The 24,486-nt window shown below is 36.3% G+C and overlaps 2 protein-coding genes across 2 annotated transcripts in view; both read left to right on the forward strand.

Moving 5' to 3' along the window:
- Positions 1–13,279, forward strand: part of LOC135212233 (uncharacterized) — a 31,713-nt gene extending 18,434 nt beyond the window's left edge. The window contains exon 2 of the mRNA XM_064245675.1: positions 12,833–13,279. Within this exon, the coding sequence (XP_064101745.1) occupies positions 12,833–13,279 (447 nt within the window). The remainder of the gene's footprint in view (positions 1–12,832) is intronic.
- Positions 13,280–14,214: 935 nt separating this feature from the next.
- On the forward strand, positions 14,215–14,990 carry LOC135212234 (uncharacterized). Its single transcript, XM_064245676.1, has 2 exons — positions 14,215–14,387; positions 14,624–14,990. Exons 1-2 carry the CDS (start codon positions 14,215–14,217, stop codon positions 14,988–14,990), a joined length of 540 nt encoding a protein of 179 aa, XP_064101746.1.
- The last annotated feature ends 9,496 nt before the right edge of the window (positions 14,991–24,486 follow it).

Consider the following 24,486-nt stretch of genomic DNA (forward strand, 5'->3'; position numbering starts at 1 on the left):
AATCTGCAGAGTCAAAGATCACAGCAAAAGAAATCTGTTGGAATCCATTATTGAAGTCACGTCAACAAGGAATTTAAATCACCATCCTGAAGTGTCCCTTGATCTTCTCTCCGTGTCTTTTGCCTAAAGAACACGTCACCCACATTAACAAACTGTAACCGGCCTCCCTTTCTGTTTTTGTATCTAAAGGTCTGTCAACTTCTATTATATTTAGTGTGTACTTGAAAATGTAGAATAAACTACGAAAGTGCTTATTCCAAGTCCCTAGTTTTTCACTCCCCTTTTTATCGTGGACTTAATGATATATATATATATATATATATATATATATATATATATATATATATGTATATATATATATGTATACATACATGTATATATATATCATAAGAGATATATATATATATATATATATATATATATATATATATATATATATATATATATATATATATATATGTGTGTGTGTATATATATATATATATATATATATATATATATATATATGTGTGTATATATATATATATATATATATATATATATATATATATATATATATATATATATATATATATATATATATATATATATATATATATATATATATATATATGTATATAAATATATATATATATATATATATATATATATATATATATATATATATATATATATATATATATATATATATAATACATATATTATAATTATATGCCGTTGCTTTCGTAACGCATATTTCCTCTCTATAACCATGAAATGTTGGAAAAGCGTTTGCAATATTTTTAGATTCCTTACTTGGCTTAATGCTAGTATGTTCTGATAATGTATATTCAGATTTCTCATAACATAATTTAAAAGTTAAGATAATGTAGAATGTGAGAAGAAAAAGAATTTTTCGAAGCAGGAAAATACCTGTCACCAGTGTGGGCCACATGGTTCCAATTTTTTTTTTAAACATGCTATGTTCGTATCTTGTTTCACACTTTCATTTCATATAAGTAGTTAGAGATGTTTTTGTATTGAAAACTATCTAATATCATTAGTAAATTACGTAACTCTTATATCTCTCGATTTATCAAAAGAGAATTTATAGACTCATAAGTAGCTTAAATCTTGAAATGGAAATTTCACCATATTCCTATAGTATTGCCTCATCTTTTCGCAAGATCGTTTTAGAACCTTCTGTTTAAGTATATGTCATCTTTGCGAAGTGACGTCATTTAGTTTTGCTTTCAAAATAACTATTCCTTTCACATTTGATCTTACATTAACGTAAAGAATTCATACTTAGTGACTGGTAACTCGTAACTTTTAGACTTCGTATTTCTAAGAGTTATTTAGCATTATTTAGTGCTTAATGTGGAATCTGAACAAACATTGTAAAAGTGTGTAACAGGTGCCTCGTGTGTAAGTGTTGATTGGTGATTTCGAAAAAGGCCTTCTAAAATTGGTATACCAAGGTAAGAGTTTTTTTTAGTAAGTTCAGTGCACTAAACTTAAACTTAAAAAGTACTTGAAATACGGAAAGTACTCGAGTTATTCCAGGGGAGTTTTTACCATTTTTCACATTTTGGAGTTTGTTAATTTTTATGCATTTATCCATTTTCTTACTGAAGTGATTTTTGTGCATTTAACCATTTTTCTTATTGAAGTGATTTTTTGTGCATTTGTTAATTTTTCTTATTGAAGTGTATTTTTTTTATATTCTGTGAGATTAATGCTTTGAGAAATTTTGTTATTTTCCACATTTTTCTGTTTTCATTTGCATTCACGATTTGATTAACTTAATATTTTTCAATAATTAATCAGTGCACATTTAATTGAATTTAACAGGTGTGAATTGATTTGCATTTACTTAGGATTCTTTTCAAGTTTTAGTGTTGTTTAGCACTTGTAAATTAATTTCCAAATTTTATTTAATACCTAACACTTGAATTTTGATTGAATTAATGAGTTTTCTTGATTTTTGTGATAAATCAATTTTGATTTAATCTTACTTAATTAAATCAAGAATTAATCAAACTTTGTGTTGTTTTCAAGTAACAGTAAATTTCCCTGATATTGTGAATTTCACTTATAAATTTTGAGTTTAATAATAAATTTTTGTGTTTAAAATTTTTATAAGTGTTTTCTTTTTCACCAGTATTTGTTTAGGTAAAAACATAGAGTGGTAATTGGGCTGTTTTCCTTGAATTTAATTTAAGTGAGTTAGAACCAGGGAAGTACTTAGACTTTTGAAATCAAGGATATACTTAGACTTTTAAAGTTGTTGATGGAGTGCTCTTTAGTCAATTTAATTACATATAAGATTACCTCACACTTGTTTTAATGAACTTAGTCTGATTTTTTGCAATACTGGTAAGTTGTTTAAGGGTTCACTGTTGCCTTTAGAGTCTTCAGTCGTATTTTACCTGTGATGAAGGTTCAGGTGTCTGGCTGAGGTGAGGTAACAATTAATGATTGGTAAGTGTAGCAACCAGATACTTGGACCTTCGTCACAATATATATATTATATATATATATATATATATATATATATATATATATATATATATATATATATATATATATATATATCAATAGGTATCGGGAGAGTCGTTATTCATCTCAGCGACCTTGAAACTATGGATTAGACACTAATATCTGTCGTTTTCTTTAATTTTTTTATTTCCCCCTTCTCACATACCAACCCATTTTGGTGCCAGTGATGTCTTAACCACACAGTGTTCATTCCGAGATGGTAAATGTATTTCACAGTGTATATGGAACATGCACACACACTCACATACACACATGTACATCCATTTATACACACACACACACACACACACACACATATATATATATATATACATATATATATATATATATATATATATATATTATATATATATATATAAAATGAAGAAGATTAAAGGCAGGAATGTGATGAGATATACATTTTGCTTTAATCCTACGCTTTTTGACAACATAGACACATCTTCAGGGATTCTCATTGGGCCATTAGTCATAGAACCTGATGTAAGCTATCTAACCCAGAAACTTCTTATATAAGGAAATGCATTATTAAATTTAAACTACCATCAAATATGAAGATTTAAAAATGATTGGCCAGACAAAGGAACTCAACGAACTGTTGATTTAGGGAACGCTTAACATCAAAATACGAGTTCCGACTCTACAGTCCCTTTGTTTTTAGCCTAAATTTTTTCTGTCATTCTTTGTGGCTCTTGACGTTGTTACCTTTTAGTATGTTCTTATCTTTGATGCTTTGATGCTGCAGTCTTATGAATATATGATTTTTTCTTTGATTGTATGTATTGGCATCCTTTTTATGTATACGTATAATTTTGCTTAGAATTTTAAATGTTATTTTCTTTAATTATCATTTTATTTGTACTTCTAGTCTTAGTTTTAGTCAAGTGTGCATAAAATGAAGGTCTGTAAGTTGTAATCGTACCATTTAATTTCTCAGCTTTGCAACTATTGAATCTTGTAATCAGCTCTTATTTTACTTTAACATTTTATATTACATATTGTAGAAAATCCCTGAAGATGTGGCGATATTATCACGAAACGTTTAATCTTCTTCTTTGTGTGAATAAACACCTTGAGATTCTGATCTGTGTTTTATATATATTTATATATATATATATATATATATATATATATATATATATATATATATATATATATATATTGAAAAAATGGAAAACTTATCTGATTCTAGTCCTTACAAAAAACTACGGAAAGACCCATTAGCTGATGTTATATAAAGGTTTAATTGAAAAATAAAGACTACTAAAGGAATTCAGTTCACTAAAAGAGAAAGTGACTACGATTGGCCCATTTCTACCTTACGGATTAATCGAGATCCATAAAAGGGATTTTCCTATTCGACCCATTATCAGTTCAGCCGGACTGGCATCTGTCACTAATGTTATAGGTTCACCGAAATCCTTAAATTTAATGACCGGGGGATTCATTAATGCATCGTTAACTTTCTGGAGAGGTACCTGTTAAAGGAGCTACCAAGATAGAAAACTCCTTCACGAACTCTGAAAAACCCGCCATCCCCCAGAATTGCCTGTCTTGTTTCTTTCTCTTAAGGGCAGGAAAATCTCTCATTGCTTTGACTTAATCGTCTACAACTCTGACTCCCTCTTTAGATATAACATGACCTAAATATGTAATCTGCTTCTTCAAGAGGTCTCACTTCGCTAACTTAATTTTCAAGCTCGTTACCCTAAGTCTCATAAGATCCTCCCTAAGCACTTCCATGTGGTGCTCAAATGAGTCCATTGCATCAATATATAATCCATGCACACAAAGATATTCTTGCCTAATAGCCCATGGAAAACTGTGTTCACTAACCTCGTAAAAGTCATTGGAATACCTGAAAAACCAAAGCGCATCTGCTTAAACTCAAAAGCCCTTTTATTGAAATCCATCAAGGCTTCTGCCTGTCTGAACGCCGCCTCTGCATCACTTCTAATTCCCTTGGAGTTTAGAAAATTATTAACTCCTTCAATAAAAATTTCCATTGACTGAGAAAGATCACCTTCCACAAAACCCTGAAAAGGCGAACTACCGATGCAATTGCAGTGCCTTTATGAAGCAAAGTCTGATCATTTTTGTTTCCTTCTGCCATTCTGTCTAACTTAGAGAAGCCCTCAGTATTTAGGATTCTACCGGATCTTAATATGATTTGAATACCAACAATATTCCCTAAATTCCTTTACAAATCGCCAAAAAAAAAAGATATATGAATCCCCGACATAAATATTTCCAAAGTGAATATTCCCTGCACTCTACGAAAAAAAGAAACACCCTTCCTACTCTCACGGTCAAGGTTTCCTCAGCAGCTGATCGAAATGTAGGCCACGAGCATGAGATAGAAAAAGGCTCTTTGTCTTGTTGCTACCCAAGAATTTCTGCTGATCTCACCCAAACCTTGGATACCTCCAGACCTCAAGCTGCTAACTTGCAGCACCCACACGTCTTTTTCTCCACACTCGTTGCATGCACTTACACACACTCACACGCACACAAAACGAAAAAAAAAAAATAACGAACCACATCGCCGTATATTACCTTTAATCGATTAATCCCCTATAAATGCAGTTCTAATGAATACCTCATAATAAAATAAAAAAAAACTTAATACCTTCTGCTCCCAGAAAGAAAAAAATATGTATGGCGATTAAAAGCAAACGTCTAAACTGTCCCTTTAATCCCGTAAATATTGAAATACAAAAGTTAGGAAATTGTTAACATAATAAAAAAACAAAAAGAAATAATGAATACTTACACATTCATTAACGCTACTGCAGGAGACACTGTAAACACACTGAGGCCGTCTGTTCACTGGATTAGCGCATATATCTAATCACAAACGCAACCGCAGATTTCTATTAATTAAACCCACGACAATCCTCTTGTATGCACCATCGACCAAGGTCTAGACCGCCATGGAATATTACGGTATCCACACCGTATTTATTAGACGCGTTGTATTAACACAATCTTTGAATCGCTACTGCCTTAGGAGGCTTCTCAGTAGACGGATCTGCCTGACTCCAGTTCAAAACACATCTCAGCAACAGAGTACCACCTGATTAACTCTAACTATGATCCTTTCTTCTAACATCTACATGATTTCTTACTCCTGTGCAACACCCCAATCTCTCCAGTGTTGTAATCCATAGGCCTGATTGCCCATTCCGATTGCCATCACTGTAACAAGACCTAGTTTTGGCCTTGTCCAGAAAGACAACTTGGTAACGTAGACCTCAACGAACATCTGGCACCTACACTAACCTGATGAAAAAAAAAATGAAATGAATTGAAAACCCAACTAAAAAACGTAAATTCATCTTAAATGATTACCACGCCAGTTTCCATATAAAATCACAATAGCTCACATAGATGTCACTATATTCCCCAAACTCAGAAATGTAAACATGTCAGAATTCCCATTTTGGTGGCATTCAATCCACCTGAGGGAAAAGAAATCATAACTTTCAGAAATCAAAAATATAAAATGGATGAGCTTAAAATAATGGTAATAAAAATAAAAATAAATGTTTCTGTATACGTGGAAGAAAAAATGTTTAGAAATGCAATGTTTTTCCCACTGCACTTCTGCTTCTCTCGGGACACCTGTAAATTGTTCAGTGTTCAACTAAAGTCTCGCAAACTCCAACACTGAATACTTTCTTTCTTTTTACTTTATAATGTAGATATTGTGCGCCTCGCTAAAGAGCTTGTCGGCTAGTCTCGACTTAATCACTCACTACTGGAATTTATTGCGTTTTTCTCGCGCCCTGATAAGCATACAAACACACGTACGCTAGTCTTCACAGTTCTGATGTTCGTGTGTACGAAAAAATTAAATTGTTCTAGAATGTTCTACGTGACGTCATTATCAAGTGACAATTTGAGTCACGTAGTCCATCCGCTGGGTTAATTCGCGAACCCGCGCTCACGTCTCCATGATTCGATATGTTTTACTAGGTCGGCATCTGCCGGACATCCACCCAAACCATTTGAAGACGCCATGAAGCTTTTTCCACAACACACGGCTGCTAGGTGAAAATTCCTGATGGAGTCCGTTACCCTCTTGAAAAATGCGCATTCTTAACCTCTTTTTGTAGGGCGGCTAACATATAAACGCGCGCACGCCCACAGACACATTTATATATATATATATATATATATATATATATATATATATATATATATATACATATATATATATATCTATCTATCTATATATATTATATATATACGTATATATAAATTATATATAGATAGATAAAGATAAGATAGATAGATATATCTATATATATATTATATATAATAATATATATATATATATATATATATATATATATATATTATAATATATATATATATTAATATATATGACGGCTCTAATCTGCATACTTGTCTTCATTTCTTGACTTACGTTTCATAAAATAACAATGCCCCGTATCAAGAATTTAAAAAACTAGATAATCCGGAATGAATTTCAATTTTACGAAACTTTTTTCTTGTCGGTCTTAATCCATTCTTCTTCAAATTAATCATTTACACATGAGACACCAACCTGAGACACCTGTCTCTAAAAAAAAAAATAAATAAATAAGTAAATAAAAAAATAAAAAAATAAATAAATAAATAGATAAACAAACATAATTTGGAGCTGGGAGCCTGAAAAGATGAAAATTAAAAAAAATAGTAAAGTGAATATTTAGGTGATTCAATTAAGCTTTGAAACAAAGTAAACTGTAGAAATATTTAGTTTGTTTAGGAACATATTGGACTTGAAGCAGATAGAACCTAAAGAGTGAGAATAGAATCGTGAAAATTTAGGCCGATCTTACCTGCTGGTTATGTGTTTAGAAAATAAAAAACTTTATGTTCGTAGTTTTTGAGACTATAGATATTCTTATATGGAAATCACTTTTCATTTGTTTACGAATAATCTAATCTTCAAGTAAAAGTTGGCATTAAACTCATTTAACTTTTTAGATGTCAAGGTTACTCTTCAAGTAAAAGTTATTAACCTCATTTAACCATATCCAGACCATGAGTAATAAAAAAACCTTCTTTAAATGTAAGGATTAATCTTCAAGTCGAAGTTGGTGCTAATCTCATTTAAGAATGTCTAGATAGTGTGTAATGAAAAGATTTTTCTGAAATGTAAAAATTAATATGAAACTTACAAAAATCCTATGAAATTATTTCTGTAACCCATAAAAAAAACAAAGTTAAAAAGTATTGTTGATACGTATTAATGAAACAATCTGTGAAATTATTTTTGAAACACATAAAAAGAAAACTAAAAAGTAATGTTGAAAATAAATGTGAAATTGTTTTGCAACCCTTCAAATATACAGCCAAAAATGAACATTAATGACCAAGTGCAATTTACATAACAAAAAAGAAAAAAATTACTTACAAAAGGAACGTTTAATATTATAAGCTTTACAGCCTTGAGATCCTCCCACACGTGTGAGATTCTTATTTACATAGCAAATAGAGAACACTATTTGCTATGTAAAAGATCGTGCCTAGATCTTGAAACTGGAAAACAGCCCTTTCGTATGGAGGACGTTTTGTGATAACACTTCAGAAAGGGAGTTTGAGTCTCAAAACTCCCGAAAATAGATTGGTATTAAGAAAAAGGAAGAAAAAAGAAAAAGAAATAAAAAAAAAAAAAAAAAAGAAAAAAAAAAGAAGAAAAAAAAGAAATGACAATTAGCATTTATGATTATTTAAATATTCTCTGTCTTGTTTGCACCCATCCATAAGAAAGTCACAGAGAAATGGATAGTCATGAAATTAATTTGTTCAAAGAGAAAAACTTATTGTTCTAATCTACATTCGTGATCATTCAAATATTCTGAGTTTAGCTTTCATTCATGTACGCAAAATATTTCAGTGAAATGGATAGCCATGAAATATAATTAGAGTAAAATCTACTGTTCATTATTTTATAAAGCCTAAAATACTTCCTTAAGTAGAATATCTAAAAAATAAAAAAGGAAAATAACAAACTTTCTCATCAACAACAATGCAGAGCCGAGCGAAAATCTAATAACTGCGTAAAAGCAAACAATATAAAGGGAAATTAATAAGCTTTCGTAATAGCAACAATAGTGCAAAGCCAAGTCACACTTATACAAGAAGCCAAATAAAAGTTTTCAGGTAAAACATTAAAGAAGAGACGTCAAACGATTACGCCATCTGTCGGAAACGGACGCCACCTTTTTGAGTGTGGGGCAGGAAGCCGATCCGTCTCACACCCAGGAAACATAAGGACGATTTTGTTTGCAGGAAACAGGACGCCATGTTGGATCGAGGTGCAGGTGCAAACAGAAGTGCGCCGGAAGTTGTGTTAGTGATTCTTTGGCTGGAGACAGAAATGAGTTGAGATGAAAATTTCAGGAATAAAGAGAAGGATAGAAACCATCCATTGAGAGAGAGAGAGAGAGAGAGAGAGAGAGAGAGAGAGAGAGAGAGAGAGAGAGAGAGAGAGAGGAAATATCTCATAGATACATTCACTCACTGGCGTGTGCGGATTACTTCGTAGCGGGCCTTTAGTGTTCTTAATACTTTCAATATTTCGTTCAGTTTTTTCGCAAGAGGCACACACTATGGCGGCAAATGTTACTGACTAACAAAAATGTAGCTAATTTAATAATAAAACATAAACATTCTCTAGCAATTTCTCAATAACTAGAAAATGTATAACAAATCGCCAAATAAAAAAGAAACAAGCTTGAACTTAAAGCATTCGAAATATAATCTAGCAAAGTATGCTACGAATTCCCTTGGCTATGAGCTTGTAGTTTTCGTGACAGAGAGAGAGGGAGAGAGAGAGATTTAATAGAAATTAATAGTCTTCTATAAAAACGACTAAAAAATGCGCCGAAGAAACAATCGAGCTTTTTGTGGAACGTATAATGCTGTATGAAACTCTCAGCAACGGCCAGGAAGCTATAGCGGTGTCATACGTACGATCATGGCTAACTTTAACCTAAAATAAAATAAAATTACTGAGTTAGAGGGCTGCAATTTGGTATGTTTGGTGATTGGAGGGTGGAGGACCAACATACCAATTTGCACTCCTTTAGCCTCAGCTGTTTTTATGCCCTGAGGGCGGACAGAAAAAGCGCGGACTTACAGACAAATGGCCGTCTTTTTAGTTTTCTTTTACAGAACCACAACACGCCCCCTCCCCCAAAGAAACACACAAACACAATATAACGAGTAATATCAGACCGTTATATAGCACACGAAACAGTAACTACCCATCTCCAAATAACGGTTAGTAACGGTCCATTGGCCTTATTCAAAGAAAGGAATCACCAATCCTAATCCTATTTTCCTATTGAGGAATCTTCTTACTCCGAAATACAAGACAGGAATTGTCGTGGATCCTATTTCTTCCCGGGATGAAAGTCCTTTGTCTTGGGAATGTTCATATTTGAGATCTGGATTTGGTGGGCAAATCTGATTGGAATCAGGGAGAGCCGTCCCAAGGATAATGAACCTCCATTTCTATATCGTTTCTGTCTTTTTTATTGTTGTTTTTGGTATTATTGCTACTATTACTATAACTATTACAACTACTATTTGACAAAAGTGAAGGAGGACCGTTCAAAGGAAATTCTACTCCCATTTATGTTCCAATGATAATGATGAACCCCATTTCTATCTTGTTTCTCTTTGTTTCGTTGTTGATTTTGGTACTACTACTACTACTACTACTGCTACTACTACTACTACGACGACGACGACGAAAGGGAAGGATAGCCATCCCAAGGATATTGAACCCAATTTGTATTTCGTTTCAGTTTGGTTTTATTGTTTGGTTTTGGTACTACAACTGCTGCTGCTGCTGCTACTACTACTACTACTACTACTATTATTTGACAAAAGGGAAGGAGAGCCGTCCCAAGGATACTGACCCTCATTTCTATCTCGTTTCCATTTCAATGTTGGTTCAAGTCCTACTACTACTGCTGCTAGCACTAATTGATAAAAGGAAAAGAAAGGTTGTTTAAGAATATAGGAATTCAAACCTTAATATTAGCAAATACAGAAGAGATGAAAGAATAAAACAATAGCAACATAGTCAACACCTGCTTAAAACAGATGAAAATAGTACCAAAAGTTGTTCCATAAACAGTGGTACAAATTTAAATAGAAATTGAAAAGAAGGATAGCTAAAAGAAGAGTATGTTGACCGCCCTTTTAATTTACTGTTCGTAAATAACAATAAAATCTATGGTAATTAGAAACATATGGAAGCAATACACTACAAAAACAACGCGAGTCAAATAAATTTCCATGGTAATGCGACGGGAACTTCATGTTTATGCTCACAATACATTTAATGCCATAGCGGACTTATTTGTAAATCCATTTGGCGTATGAGATTAATACGCTCATTGATCTCAGGGCGGTAAGGGTTGTTCAATGATATTATTATTATTATTATTATTATTATTATTATTATTATTATACCTATGTCATGAAAACTGGCCATAATATATTTAAGAAATGTTTTTTTCAGTTCCTTCATATAATATGTCAAATATATGTTGTTAAGCATTCGGAGTTTGATGGTTAAACGTGGTGTTAATATGCCTAGAAGTTTACCGTTTTTAAACGAAAGATATATACTTGAACAGCTCTTTAACCAGTGAGATTATATAGTCGTCGATGGTAGCTATCAGTATCATCGTCTTCATTGCTGGTAATTATATTCATCACACAATGTCCTAATCAAAATCATGGTCATCATTCTATCGTTTTTATAGCTATATCAACTGTTTCCTCTTCAGAGATAGCGCACCTGTTATCACAGCAATTATTTTGCAGCTTATATTTGTGGTTGCAGGTTTGCGTGATCTAAGTCAGGGATTATACACCTGGAATGAACTTAGCTCAGTCGCCTCTCCAGATACGACCTCATGAAAACTACTCAACCATCTCACGCACTTTATAATAATGATAATAATAATAATTGTAAATGAAACAAGAAACAAGTTTGAATTCGTGTATATTTTCATATTTAATATATAGAGCTATGGCACAGCCAAAGATGACAGAACATTGGGTATTTGATTTAAAATTAGTATAAGGAAACATTGAGTGAGCATAAATTTTTTCATATCCATAATAAAAAAGGCAGATAATTTGCTGGGACTAATTCTTAGAGAGACACGGACAAACACACACACACACACACACACACACATATATACACATATATATATATATATATGCTATATGTGTGTGTGTTTGCGTGTATGTATGTATATATGCATATATGCATACACACACGTGCACGCACGCACGCACAAACATATATATATATATATATATATATAATATATATATACATATATATATATATATATATATATATATATATATATATATATATATATATATATATATATATATATATATATATGAATGTATGTATAAACGAAATATGATGAATATATTTTAAAGCAACCTGAAATTGTACAGAATTACAGCGAAAATGCTAATTTTCGGAATTTCGTGTATACCGTGGGTCTTAAGAATTCCAGTCCCAGAATACTGAAGTGCCCTTCAAGACCTGAATGTGTTGACCTATGTTGAATTGAAAAAGCCGTGAGCCGTTAAGTCCAAAAGACTTGGGTTAAAGGACAAATAGAGCATTTTCTATAACCTGAGTTCTCCCCTTGTTCCTTATCTCTGTAACATTTTGATTTTCTAAGTGCAAAATATACTCAAAATAGCTGTGATCTAAGTAATCTTTAATAGCTTGTTTAATTTGGGATACACTTGGGTTAAAAGTTTCCATATTCTCAACTAACAATGCGGTTTAAAATTTCCATAATCTTAGGCGCCTTTTCAGTGCCAATTTCCTTTCTGTAAGTTAAGTCTTCCTTTAATTCAAAATCTCCACTATAAGCTTCTTAATTTATATAATTTGGAACCAACCGAGCATTTGCCACCCTGTGAACTTCTGCCTAATTAAGAAATTCCATTGCTTATGACGCCACAAGGTGAAAATTTTGTTATGTAAGACCATCCTGCTTCCCACATGGTCCGTCGAATCCAAATTCTTCTAAACATGAACTCCTATATCTTGAGAATTACTATAACATCATATATTACATTTTACATCTTTGTTATATACAATTTAATACAATCAGGCCTCCATTATAATATAACCACTATCTGTCATAGTGGAAAACTTAGCTAATATTTAAGTCCATTTTCTGAAGGATCTTTCAATAAAATTCTCCCCTGAGGATAGCCTCCCCAACGTCCCAATGCCCTAGCGGTAAACCCAACTCCCCACTGTCCCGATCCTGGTGGCCAAACCCGCCTCTCCACCGTCCCGAGCCTTAGTGGACCAAACCGCCTTCCCACTGTCGAAACGCCCCCGTGGCCAACTCACCTCCCCACTGTCGCTGTGCTCCAGTGGCCCAACCTGCCTCCCAACCGTCCCCCACTCCCCAGTGGCCCAATCTGCCTACCCACTGTCCTCCTGCCACCATCCCCAGCAGCCCAAATGGCTCAGCACTGTCCCCACGCTCCTGCAGCCCAACCCACCTTGCCACTGGCCCCCTGCCTAACCCACATCCTACCGTCCCTGGTGGCCCAACCTGCCTCCCCACTGTCACTGTACCTTGGCAGCCTAACCTGCCTCGCAACTGTCACCATGGCCTGGCAGCCCAATATGGCTCCCCAATGTCCCTGAGGCCCAGTGGTCCAACTCACCACTACCACTGTCCCTGCACCCTGTCGGCCCAACCTACCTCCCTTCTGTACCAGTGGCCCAATTCTCCTCCCCTAAGTTCCTGAATCCTAACAGCATAACCATTCTCCTCACTGTCCTTGTAGCCCACTGCCTCGGTGACCCGTATGTCCAACCTGACTCCCCACCATCCCCACACCCTATTGAACAAACCTGCCTCCCCACTGGCCCAAATGCCTCCCTGCCATCCCCACAGCCTGGCGGTTGTGGCGGAATAACATGCCTGCCCACTGTCCCCAACAGCCAAACCTGCCTTCCAACTGTTTCTGACGTCCCAGTAGCCAATCTGCTTCCCCATTGTACCCCCAATGTCCCTGAGGCCCAGTGGTCCAACTCACCACTACCACTGTCCCTGCACCCTGTCGGCCCAACCTACCTCCCTTCTGTACCAGTGCCCAATTCACCTCCCCTAAGTTCCTGAAATCCTAACAGCATAACCATTCTCCTCACTGTCCGTTGTAAGCCCACTGCCCTCGGTGACCTGTATGTCCAACCTGACTCCCCACCATCCCCACAACCCTATTGAACAAAAACCTGCCTCCCCACTGGCCCAAATGCCTCCTGCCATCCCCACAGCCTGGCGGTTGTGGCGGAATAACATGCCTGCCCACTGTCCCCAACAGCCAAACCTGCCTTCCAACTGTTCTGACGTCCTAGTAGCCAATCTGCTTCCCATTGTACCCCCGCCCATGCAGCACAACCTGCCTCCCCACCATCTCCCGCCTGTGCGGCACAACCCGCCTCCCCACTGTCCCTCGCCTGTGCGGCACAAACCAGCCTCCCCACCATCCCTGACAGTCCGATCTGCCTCCGTACCATTCCTGTGCCCCAGCAGCTCAACCTAGCTCCCAACCGTCGCCATCCCCTTGCATCCCAACATGCCTCCCCACTGTTCCCGCGCCTCAGCAGCCCAACCCACCTCCCAACCGACCTGCGTCCCAGTGGCCCAACCTCCCTCCCCACTGGCCCCCCTGGTGGTGCAACCCACTCTCCGTACCGTTCATGTGCCTCAGCAGCCCAACCCGCCTCCTCACCGTTCCCCACCCATATGGCACAACCTGCCTCCCCACCGTCCCCTGCCAGTGCAGAACAACCCACCTCCCCACTGTCCCCACACATGGAGTGGCGCTACCCATCTCCCCACCATCCCTGCACCCTGCCAACCTAACCTGCCTCCCAACCATCCTCATCATCCTTGCTGCCCAGCCTGACTCTTCACCGTCCCCATGGCCCAACTGCATCCCACGCTGTCCCCACGCCCTGGTGGCCCAACCCTTTTTCCCACAGTCCCCACGCCCCAGCAGTCCAACCTGATTCCCCACTGTCCCCACACCCTGTCAGCCCAACCCGCTTCCCCATCATTCCCATGGCCCGTCGGCTCAACCATCCTCCCCACCGTTCTTGTGGCCCTTCATCCCAACCTGCCTCTCCACCGTCCTTCACTCTAGTGGCCCAACCAGCCTACCCTCCATTCCCCTGTCCCAGCTGCTCAACAAGTCTTCCCACTGTCCCTTCACCCCGGCAGCTCATCCAGCCTCCCCTTCATTCCCATGCCCCAGCTGCTCAACCAGCCTCCCCACCATCCCACCTGCAGTGGCCCAACCAGCCTCCCTACAACCTTGCGGCCCAACTAGTGAGAGAGAGCATCTTATAGAGATGCTTCTATCCAATTAGCACCTCTGCATAACTTTAGATCAGGACTATGCCACTGAATCCTGTGAATGCTCCTGCGGCTTCCAGAAATCCTATGGTTTTCCTGAGCTTTGAGGAATCTTGTGATTTTCTTGGTGCTTTCAGGAATCCTGTGATTTTCTTGTGATTTCGTGAAATCCCGTGGAATTCCTGAGGCTTTGAGGAATCAATAAAACACTAAGAAAACATTTTAACATATTTATTTCTTACAAGTTCAATTTCCTTCTAGGATTAAGCAAGTTAAGTTATTTCAAAATAAACATGAAAATATCCATGCGACAATAAACTTTCTCCTCAGTTTTCAGGATTTCATTCACCTTTGTGAGGCCTGTGCAGACTTCATCCCACCATTTGTTGAAGATGGACAGCTGTTTCAGCAGTTTACAGTAGTCCTCCTCCAGGCATCTGAATGCTACTGGAGGGTCTTGAGGTCCAAGAACAATTTCTCCTACACATCTCACAGCTATCGAACCAAATCTTCCTGTGAATCTATCCTAGCATTAAAAATGTGTGGAATGATTATCATTGCATGTGTCATACAGGAGTGGACAAAATATCATAATTATCGTATGCTAAAACCAGGCTTCTCTTCTCTTTCCTCTTCCTCAACTGGGAAGAGCAAGAACGGCCACTCTAAGTTCACCCTGGTGGTGGCGAGACTTTTGGACTTGACTCTACCTACTAACCATTTTAGACCCGATGTGGCATCGTTTTTTGGGAATATCTTCAAGGCTATTAGTCGGACAGTTATTACATTCTAAGACTGTGTTTACAACACCCAGCCGTAATTTCTAATGTTATAGGAGTTAGTCAAATTTATATACTTTAGGAGTTTACTCTTGTGATTTTAAATTGCAATCAGTGACAACCCAAACATCTGAGTAAAGGCTGAGATAAGTCGATTAACCCCCTCCCTTTCACCAGTTCCCTGCTACCCCCCCACCAACAAGCTCCTCCCATCCCACTCACACACATATCCTTCAATCACCTCTTCCCCCTCCCTCTCCCTCCGCTTCCCCCTCCAATATTCCAAACCACTTCTCTCTCTCTCTCTCTCTCTGTCTTTCTCTCTCTATAAATTGCACTAAGGGAGATATGAAGTCTTACACATAGTTATTCTATAGTAATTTTGTTTAATAGTTTAAGAATAGAAATGTTGGGTGCAGTGATGAATCGATGGTTAATGGACATGGCAGTTTTTGCTCGTTTGGCATTTTTGAAAAAAAGTATTTGTCACTGGGCACTGAAGGAGTGTTACAATCACACTGCCACCGGCCAATTTGCTTAGATGCCCAAATGGGCGCAGACGTGTAATTGCACTCCTACTTCTTAATATGTTCAACCAAGAGAGGAAAGCTGACACACTGAAAATAAGTCTTAACAGGTAATTATTGCCCAAACTCTTTTTATGTATTGCCTTATGCAACAAATTTCACAACAATGACAATTTTTAGTGAATTCACAGTGGCATTAATATCATGATAACTATCACCAAACCCACGTATTCCTAAGTAATCGGCGAGCCATGAAGTTTGAGGGGTGTTATTGGTCCTCTGACTATATCCATGATTAAAATAATATTATGAATTCTTGTCTGTATCAATTTCCCTAACTTCTATAACTGTTAACTATTTTACAATTTTACTGACAACGTCTAATTATAGGATAGTTGCCCATTACCCAATCTATCTCATCACATTATACGATCAATCGAACAACAGGTGCAGAAAAACGACCATAAACATACTTACAATCTAAGATCATAATTATGATTTCCTACGACAATTCTTAGGCAACTCAGCAGATTGAGGTTGAACATCATAGTGGAGCTCATTAGCAAAATCCACTCAACTCATTGTTGGGATATACACATTTGAGTTATAATGTGGCAAAATCATGCGAAATAATAATGTACAATGGATGTATTTATATTTTCCAGTGTGTTGTGTAATTCAGAAGATATTACCGTAAAACGATGCCACGCCGGGTCTGAAATGGTTAGTAGTTCTCACACGATGTTTGTGAGTTGCAGCTGTGGTGGAGAGAGACGCAGAAGGAAAGAAGACCGAAAATTAGACATGGGTTTTATTGCTCTTCCAAAACGTATACCATCAAAACAGGAGGGCCTCGATGAGGTAATCCTCACCACACGAGGATGAAAACTTATGTGAATTATTTATCAGCTATTCTCTCTCTCTCTCTCTCTCTCTCTCTCTCTCTCTCTCTCTCCTCACATAGATGAGCAAGCTAGATTTGAACGGATGACCACAAAGGCTTGATTTGCACTAAAGGTCCGGTCGCACTGCGCTCTCACTCCAGTCCCGGTCCAGTCCAATAATGTTACATGAATTTCAATGGAAAGCATTCAAACTGGAGCTCACGGTCCGCTCTCGCTCCGGTCACGGTTCCCTCAAAACCTATTTTAATGGAGCTAGAACGGAACGAGAAGGGATTGAGTGCCACTGTGAACACAGTTGCAATGGTCCTGCAACTTCTGCTCCATTCTAGTTGAGATTCAGTCTTCTAATAAGCAAGTAGTTTTATACCTTTTGCACACGAAAACATGAATAATCAAAAGAAAACACCACAAAGGGATCATGCAAAAGATGGGAAACTGATTTAAATAAAAAAGGTCCCTTTTGCTCTCATAGGACTTAGTCGAAAATGGCTGCTTAAACAAATAATAATAATTTGCTCTCATAATCAGTAAGACGAGTATACAGAGTATGAAATTCTCCTTCACTCTTCCTATCCTGCAACATAGGATAAACCCACAATCTCCTTTATCGACTTTGCTTTCCTTCTTCGTCATCACCATCAAGTGCAATGACGATTATTGCCAAAATCGGCTTGAGAAAAGTCGTGTACACATTTTTGGTAGTCGGTGATGAGACTTCACTGGTATTGAGGGAGAGAAAATGAAGGGAACGAGAGAGAGAGAGCGTAGCAGAGCTGACCGGATGTCTGAACCAACAAGGACCGAGAGTAGAGCGAGAGCGGGGCCCGACCAGAGCGAATCATGCCTTAAGAATGAAAAAAAAAAAAAATTACTCTATATACTATATATATATATATATATATATATATATATATATATATATATATATATATTATATATATATATATATATGTGCTATATATGCATATATATGCATATATTTCCCATAACCATACTTATATCTGTATCATACCCATCCCCGAGCAGTACCTTTTACCCTTTCCCATATACATATCCATTCCATACCTATACCCATATCTGTACCATACCCATACCTATATCCATACCCATGCCCATACCATTATCCATACCCATACTCATATCTGTACCATACCCATACCTATAACCATACCTATGCCAGTACCAATATCCATACCTATATCCTTACCGTACCCATACCTATACCCATACCAATTTCCATATGCCTTACCCATATCCATGCCATACCATAGCATTCCCATACCCTCCGACCATATCCAAACAACTGACCATATCTTGATGTAGGAGCAGGTGCAGGTGCTGATGGATTTTGAATCAACGCAGATGTCATTGGCGGTTCCGGACGATTACTATAACTGATTCACTTAAGGCAGATTCTCGGATGAGCCTTATTCTTACGAGACGTTTGTTTGGTGGCTGCTGATTGGCTGGTACCGGGAGGTAGGCAGCCCCCAGCCAATCAGCGGCCGCCAAACTAACGTCTCGTAGGCATAGGGCTCAACCAAGAATCTACCTTAAGTGAATCAGGTATAGTAGTACCTGCTGCTGTTCTAGAATTACCCGCTGAGTCAATTTCAAAACGTTGCAAATTTCTGGACAATTAGAAATTATTCTTGAATAACGTCTTCACAACTCCAGGATCCTTTGAAGCAGTCTTGATCTCTTGAAGCATTCCTGGGGAAATGCTCTCGTTGGATTATAACTTCTTAAATTCTTAAAGACCTCCGATCCTATGACGCCGTCTTCAGCTCCAAATCGGAATGCAGGTGGTTCATAATCATCAGGTGAAGTTAATTGAACACTTCATAAAATCTAAAGGTAAAAAAGTTATAATTTGATTAGAAAAAAACTGTATATTACTTTTTGAAAAATGATTGCATTACAAATTTGTGAACATTTTGTTAATGGTACTCAATCTCACCACATTTTACTTCATCATAAAACTTGGAAAAGGGAAAAGGCAAGAGGGAAGGGGGAGCTGGAGAGAAGAGGGATGAGATAGGAGGAGAAAGGTGGAGGGGAGGGACACACCCACTACACACACAGAAAGGTAGCCAAGGATATTAATAAATATATTATATAAATATGTATATTATATATATATATATAATACTTATATATATACTATAATATATATTATATATCGATCAGGGATATATATACTATATATATTTTATATATAGATTAATATCCTTGGGGTGCCTTTTCTATAGTGTTGTGGGGTGTCCCTCCCCTCCCAAAATTTCTCCCTCTTCCTCATCCCTCTTCTCTCCAGCTCCCCCTTCCCTCTGTTAGTCTGATCACATCACTGTGATTCATATATACGCATTAAGCTACAAACTTCCTTTAATATATAATTCGCTCTACCTCGGAATTAATATATTTTCATATATGTTAACTGAAGAAGAATTTTTAGTTGGTAGTACAGTGAAGCGCCTCTAACTGCACAGCTACTACAAGAGGATATAAGTTAACGCCGCCTCTCACCTACAAATACCTGAACAAGGATTCGTTATTTTGGAGTTAGCATCAACCCTTCTCGGCCTTGACAACTGTGTAGTGCTTTTGTCGAACGTAGCTAATTTATGAGTATGATCACATCACCGTGGTTCATAATTACGCATTAAGCTACAAATGTACTTTAATATCTAATTCGTACTACCTCAGAATTAATATATTTTCATATATATTAGAGCGAGTTAGATATTATTAAAGGACATTTGTAGCTTAATGCGTATATATGAATCACAGTGAGGTGATCAGACTCAAAAATTGGCTACGTTCGACAAAGCACTACACAGTTGTCAAGGCCGAGGAGGGTTGATGCTGACTCCAAAATAACGAATCCTTGTTCAGGTATTTGTAGGTGAGAGGCGGCGTTTAACTTATATCCTCTCGTGGCACCTGTGCGGTTAGAGACGCTTCACTGTATGTCCTGATTTCTGGGTTCCTTGGTTCGCGCTCGAGAGCCGACGAGATTGTTATCAACTAAAAATTCCCCTTCAGTTAACGTATATGAAAATATATTAATTCTGAGGTAGAGCGAATTAGATATGAAAGGATATTTGTAGCTTAATGCGTATATATATATATATATATATATATATATATATATATATATATATATATATATATATATATATATATATATATATATATATATTTATATATATATATATATGTGTGTGTGTGTGTGTGTGTGTGTGTGTGTTTGTGTGTGAGTGTATACGAAATCAGAAGTTGGAGAGTGACAGGCATGTTGATATTATGAATTTATTAAAGTTGTCCAAACTTCCTAAAATTTTCGTCCCATTTGAGTTGCAGCTTTGGCTAAATTTTTGTCCCTCTTCGTCCCAAATATCTTATATACTTGAAATAAATCTATTGTAAAACCTTGAATGATATGAACCCTCCTAGTGCTAGCCTTACAGCCAGTGGTTATTTTATAGAACATTTTCTATCATTTTATGAATATACAGCATATGAATGAAACTGATGATTTGAAATATTTAATTTTGTTATTTTTGAGGGAAGCGTTTCGTATCGCCTTAATTAGTTAGTCTTATTTCTTCCTGAACTAGACATATCAGCACCTTCAAGGGTATTCTCCTTAGCCTGTTAGATGACTAATTGTTATTTTCCTTCCCTCGAAAACTTATGTATCTTAATGGAAGTCTTTGTAAAGAGAATTACTTTAAAGCAAAAGTCCAATGAGGAATCATTCAGTCTTAAACTTGCTCTCTCTCTCTCTCTCTCTCTCTCTCTCTCTCTCTCTCTCTCTCTCTCTCTCTCTCTCTCTCTCTTCTTGTATTCAGCGGTGCTTGGTTATAATTTGGAAGTCAACTCGGACTGTAAATGAAAGAGCCAAGTGTACTTTTTTAGAAATATAATTTTGCAAGGCAAACAAAGTGACTCTACAGAAACGAAATTCGAGGAAGATTAAACATGAGCTAACATAATATTTTCGTTCTGCACAGTGTTCACAATGATTCAAGGATAAGCACTATTTTTATCTTCAGTAATCCAGCAACATGATAGTAGTAAAACATTTTCCTATTATTATTATTATTATTATTATTATTATTATTATTATTATTATTATTATTATTATTATTATAATTAGAGGTAGCCTCCAAAAATCATATAGGAAAGATTTAGCTCGAGCTGAATGATCTCATCGCTGTACTGGAATTGTTTAAAGACACAAACAACTGCAAGTCTTCTTCCTTTCATTGATGGACCTGATTTTATGGAGCGCGGAAAGATGACCTACTAATGACTGACGAACGTGAAACTTTCGTCTTACCGACGTTAATGGAGACTGAAAACGTCTAAACAGACTCGTCTCCACGGTAGTATCGCAATGATAAGCATATACGATTTTTAGGCCGAAGACCAAGCGCTGAAACCTATGAGGTCATTCAGTGCTGAAAAGAAAATTGGGAGTACAGAAAGGTGAAACGGGAGGAAATCATCGCAGTTGCGCTGTGAAAAATTTGTTAGGAGCGGGTGAAAGCAACGTAGAAGAAAGAGAACATGAACGGAGGTATAGTAAAACGAATGAAAGGGGTTGCAGCAAGGGGCCGACGGGACGCTGCAAATAACCCTAAGTAATTCCTACAGGCAACATAATCATCTCATGTAAATGACCACTGAATACTGTATCAAACCACCATTGACATCCTTACTTTACCAGTGCCAACGTTCCTCGAATATATTAGTCAAACAACTAACCAGTTGAGTTGCTCAGTGGAAGTTTATATTTCAATATTACCAAAACTTTGGAACTCACTTTCTGACTTTTACTGTCCTCCACCATTAGATATCTTCCATAGCTTTCTTTACCCTACCTCTCCTCTTCTTTGGGATAGTTAATCGGGCCTGGGCTATGTAAGGGCATTTGTTTAACCGTACAAATGACATTTATATAGTAAAAGGTATCGCGAGAGTACAATAGATATTGAGAGAATGTGTAATACATTAATGAAGGACTGCCTGACCGACCCATCTCACTAACAATGGGAATAAGAGCAAATAGCCATTCATAAGGAATACAATAGGTTGCTATGGTACAATACAATAAGCCATTTAGGAGCGGCACAAGTGAAACAGATACAATGCAATAACTGTATAAACACAATAACAGGCTATTGTAAATTAATATCGGAACTACTGAGAAATTACGTTATGGGTCGAGCAAGAGATTAAATTCGCTCTATAAAGGAATAATATACTATTATATCATATTATTGGTAAAATCCTCAAAGGAACACAGGTAATATGATGCTGCAATATCTCATTTACTCTAAATAATAAATGTATATTTCAGATGAAAATAGTGTAGTTATATCTCAGCGCTATTGTGAACCAAAGACAACTACGAGGAATCATTATTATCATAATGACCATTATTAGTATTATTCGTCGAAACTATTGTAAATTTTGTAAATATCACCCGTGATATAAACCATTAATTCTGTTGGTGCCAAAATACCGAATGAAAATTAGAATATGCCATGTTTATCCTCGCCCAAGAGTTTACCTGATGATAATAATAATAACAATAATATTATTATTATTATCATTATTATAGGAAAAAAGAGAAATCATATAGCTTAATAATAAATATATGGTCTGTCTTCAGTCTTTTTACAATCCTACCAACAAAATCAGACAGACAGAGAGACAGACGGGCAGACAAACAAGCTGAAAAGGACTTCGTAGAGATAACGGTAAATAAATATTAAGTTTCGTATAAAGTTACGGGAAAGTGAATATGAAGGCTGAGGTAGCATAAAAAACAAGAAAAAAAAAAGATGTAGAATTCCGGATGAAAAACATTAGGAGGCGAGCGTTTACGTTACATAATGCATAACTGTGAAGTGGCTATAGATATGGACAAGCGTTTTTATTGTCTTATATTTTATTGTTTTTCTTGTTTAGAAAATTTACGGTAGTACGCTGATAACTTCTACATTCATTGTATATATATATAGATATATATATATATATATATATATATATATTATATATTATATATATATAATATATATATGTATATATATATATGTGTGTGTGTGTGTGTGTGTGTGTATTTGTTTGTTTATGGTTCATAAAATGAACATCCCTGATAGAGTGTGGCTTCTGGTATTAACTACTTGGATCTCAGCAACATTTGGGATGAGAATAACTACTAGGTACTAATTCACCGCTTTACTAAAAAAAAAAAAAAAAAACAGCAAATCATTAGTCAAGAAATTAGAACTTTTCTTGTTTATAAACGGGAAAAGTAAAGTTAGGAGACTTAACAAATACGCAGTGAGTGTTGCTTACGCTCTTAAAGAATTTACGCAAATCATTTATAAAAACGTTGTAATAAGAAACGTAATTATTTTTAATTAGATTTACTTTTTTTTCAATCAGTTTAATTGGATTTCCCCTTTACGACTATACCACTTTTAATTGATTTCGCGTTATGAAATTAAACACTTTTAAGCGACGTCGAAAGAAAACATAACTTCATTACGGATGTTTACGTTTAGCTAACTCCGTCTGGAACGGAACATCATCACTTCCTGCGAAGATGTTTATTCCAAACATCTTCAAACATTGAGATTTAGCTCAAACATTCACTTACTCAACTCCTCGTCTCGTTTGAAGCTTCGTTTCAAAGAGCGAGAGATGTTTGTCGTTCTTGATTAAGACTCCAAAGAAGAAGAAGAAGTAGAAGAAGAAGAAAAGGTACTGTTGTTGTCTCTGTGATTTACTTGCAGTAATAAACTGCGCTCTTCAGGGCTTAGGAACATGTTTAGAGAAACAGAACTCGGGTAAAGGTTTAGATGATGCACGTATCGTGGTGCGTTTCGTCTAGATAACGTATTTTATACGCTATTGTTCGCCGTCTCATATACACACACACACACACACACACACACACACACACACACACACATATATATATATATATATATAATATATATATATATATATATATAAAATATTATATATAATATATATATATATATATATATATACATATATATATATATATATATATATATATATAACAGGCTACAAAGTTCCTTTAATATCTAATTCGCTCTACCTCAGAAATAATATATTTTCATATATGTTTAACTGAAGGGGATTTTTTAGGCGATAATAGATTTGCCGGCTGACGGGCACGAACTATCGACACGTTCAAATCCAGGGCGACAGTGAAGCCTTAGCCCACCCCGCC

Source organism: Macrobrachium nipponense, chromosome 40 (genome assembly GCF_015104395.2).
Source record: "Macrobrachium nipponense isolate FS-2020 chromosome 40, ASM1510439v2, whole genome shotgun sequence".
Taxonomy (NCBI): Eukaryota; Metazoa; Arthropoda; class Malacostraca; order Decapoda; family Palaemonidae; genus Macrobrachium; species Macrobrachium nipponense.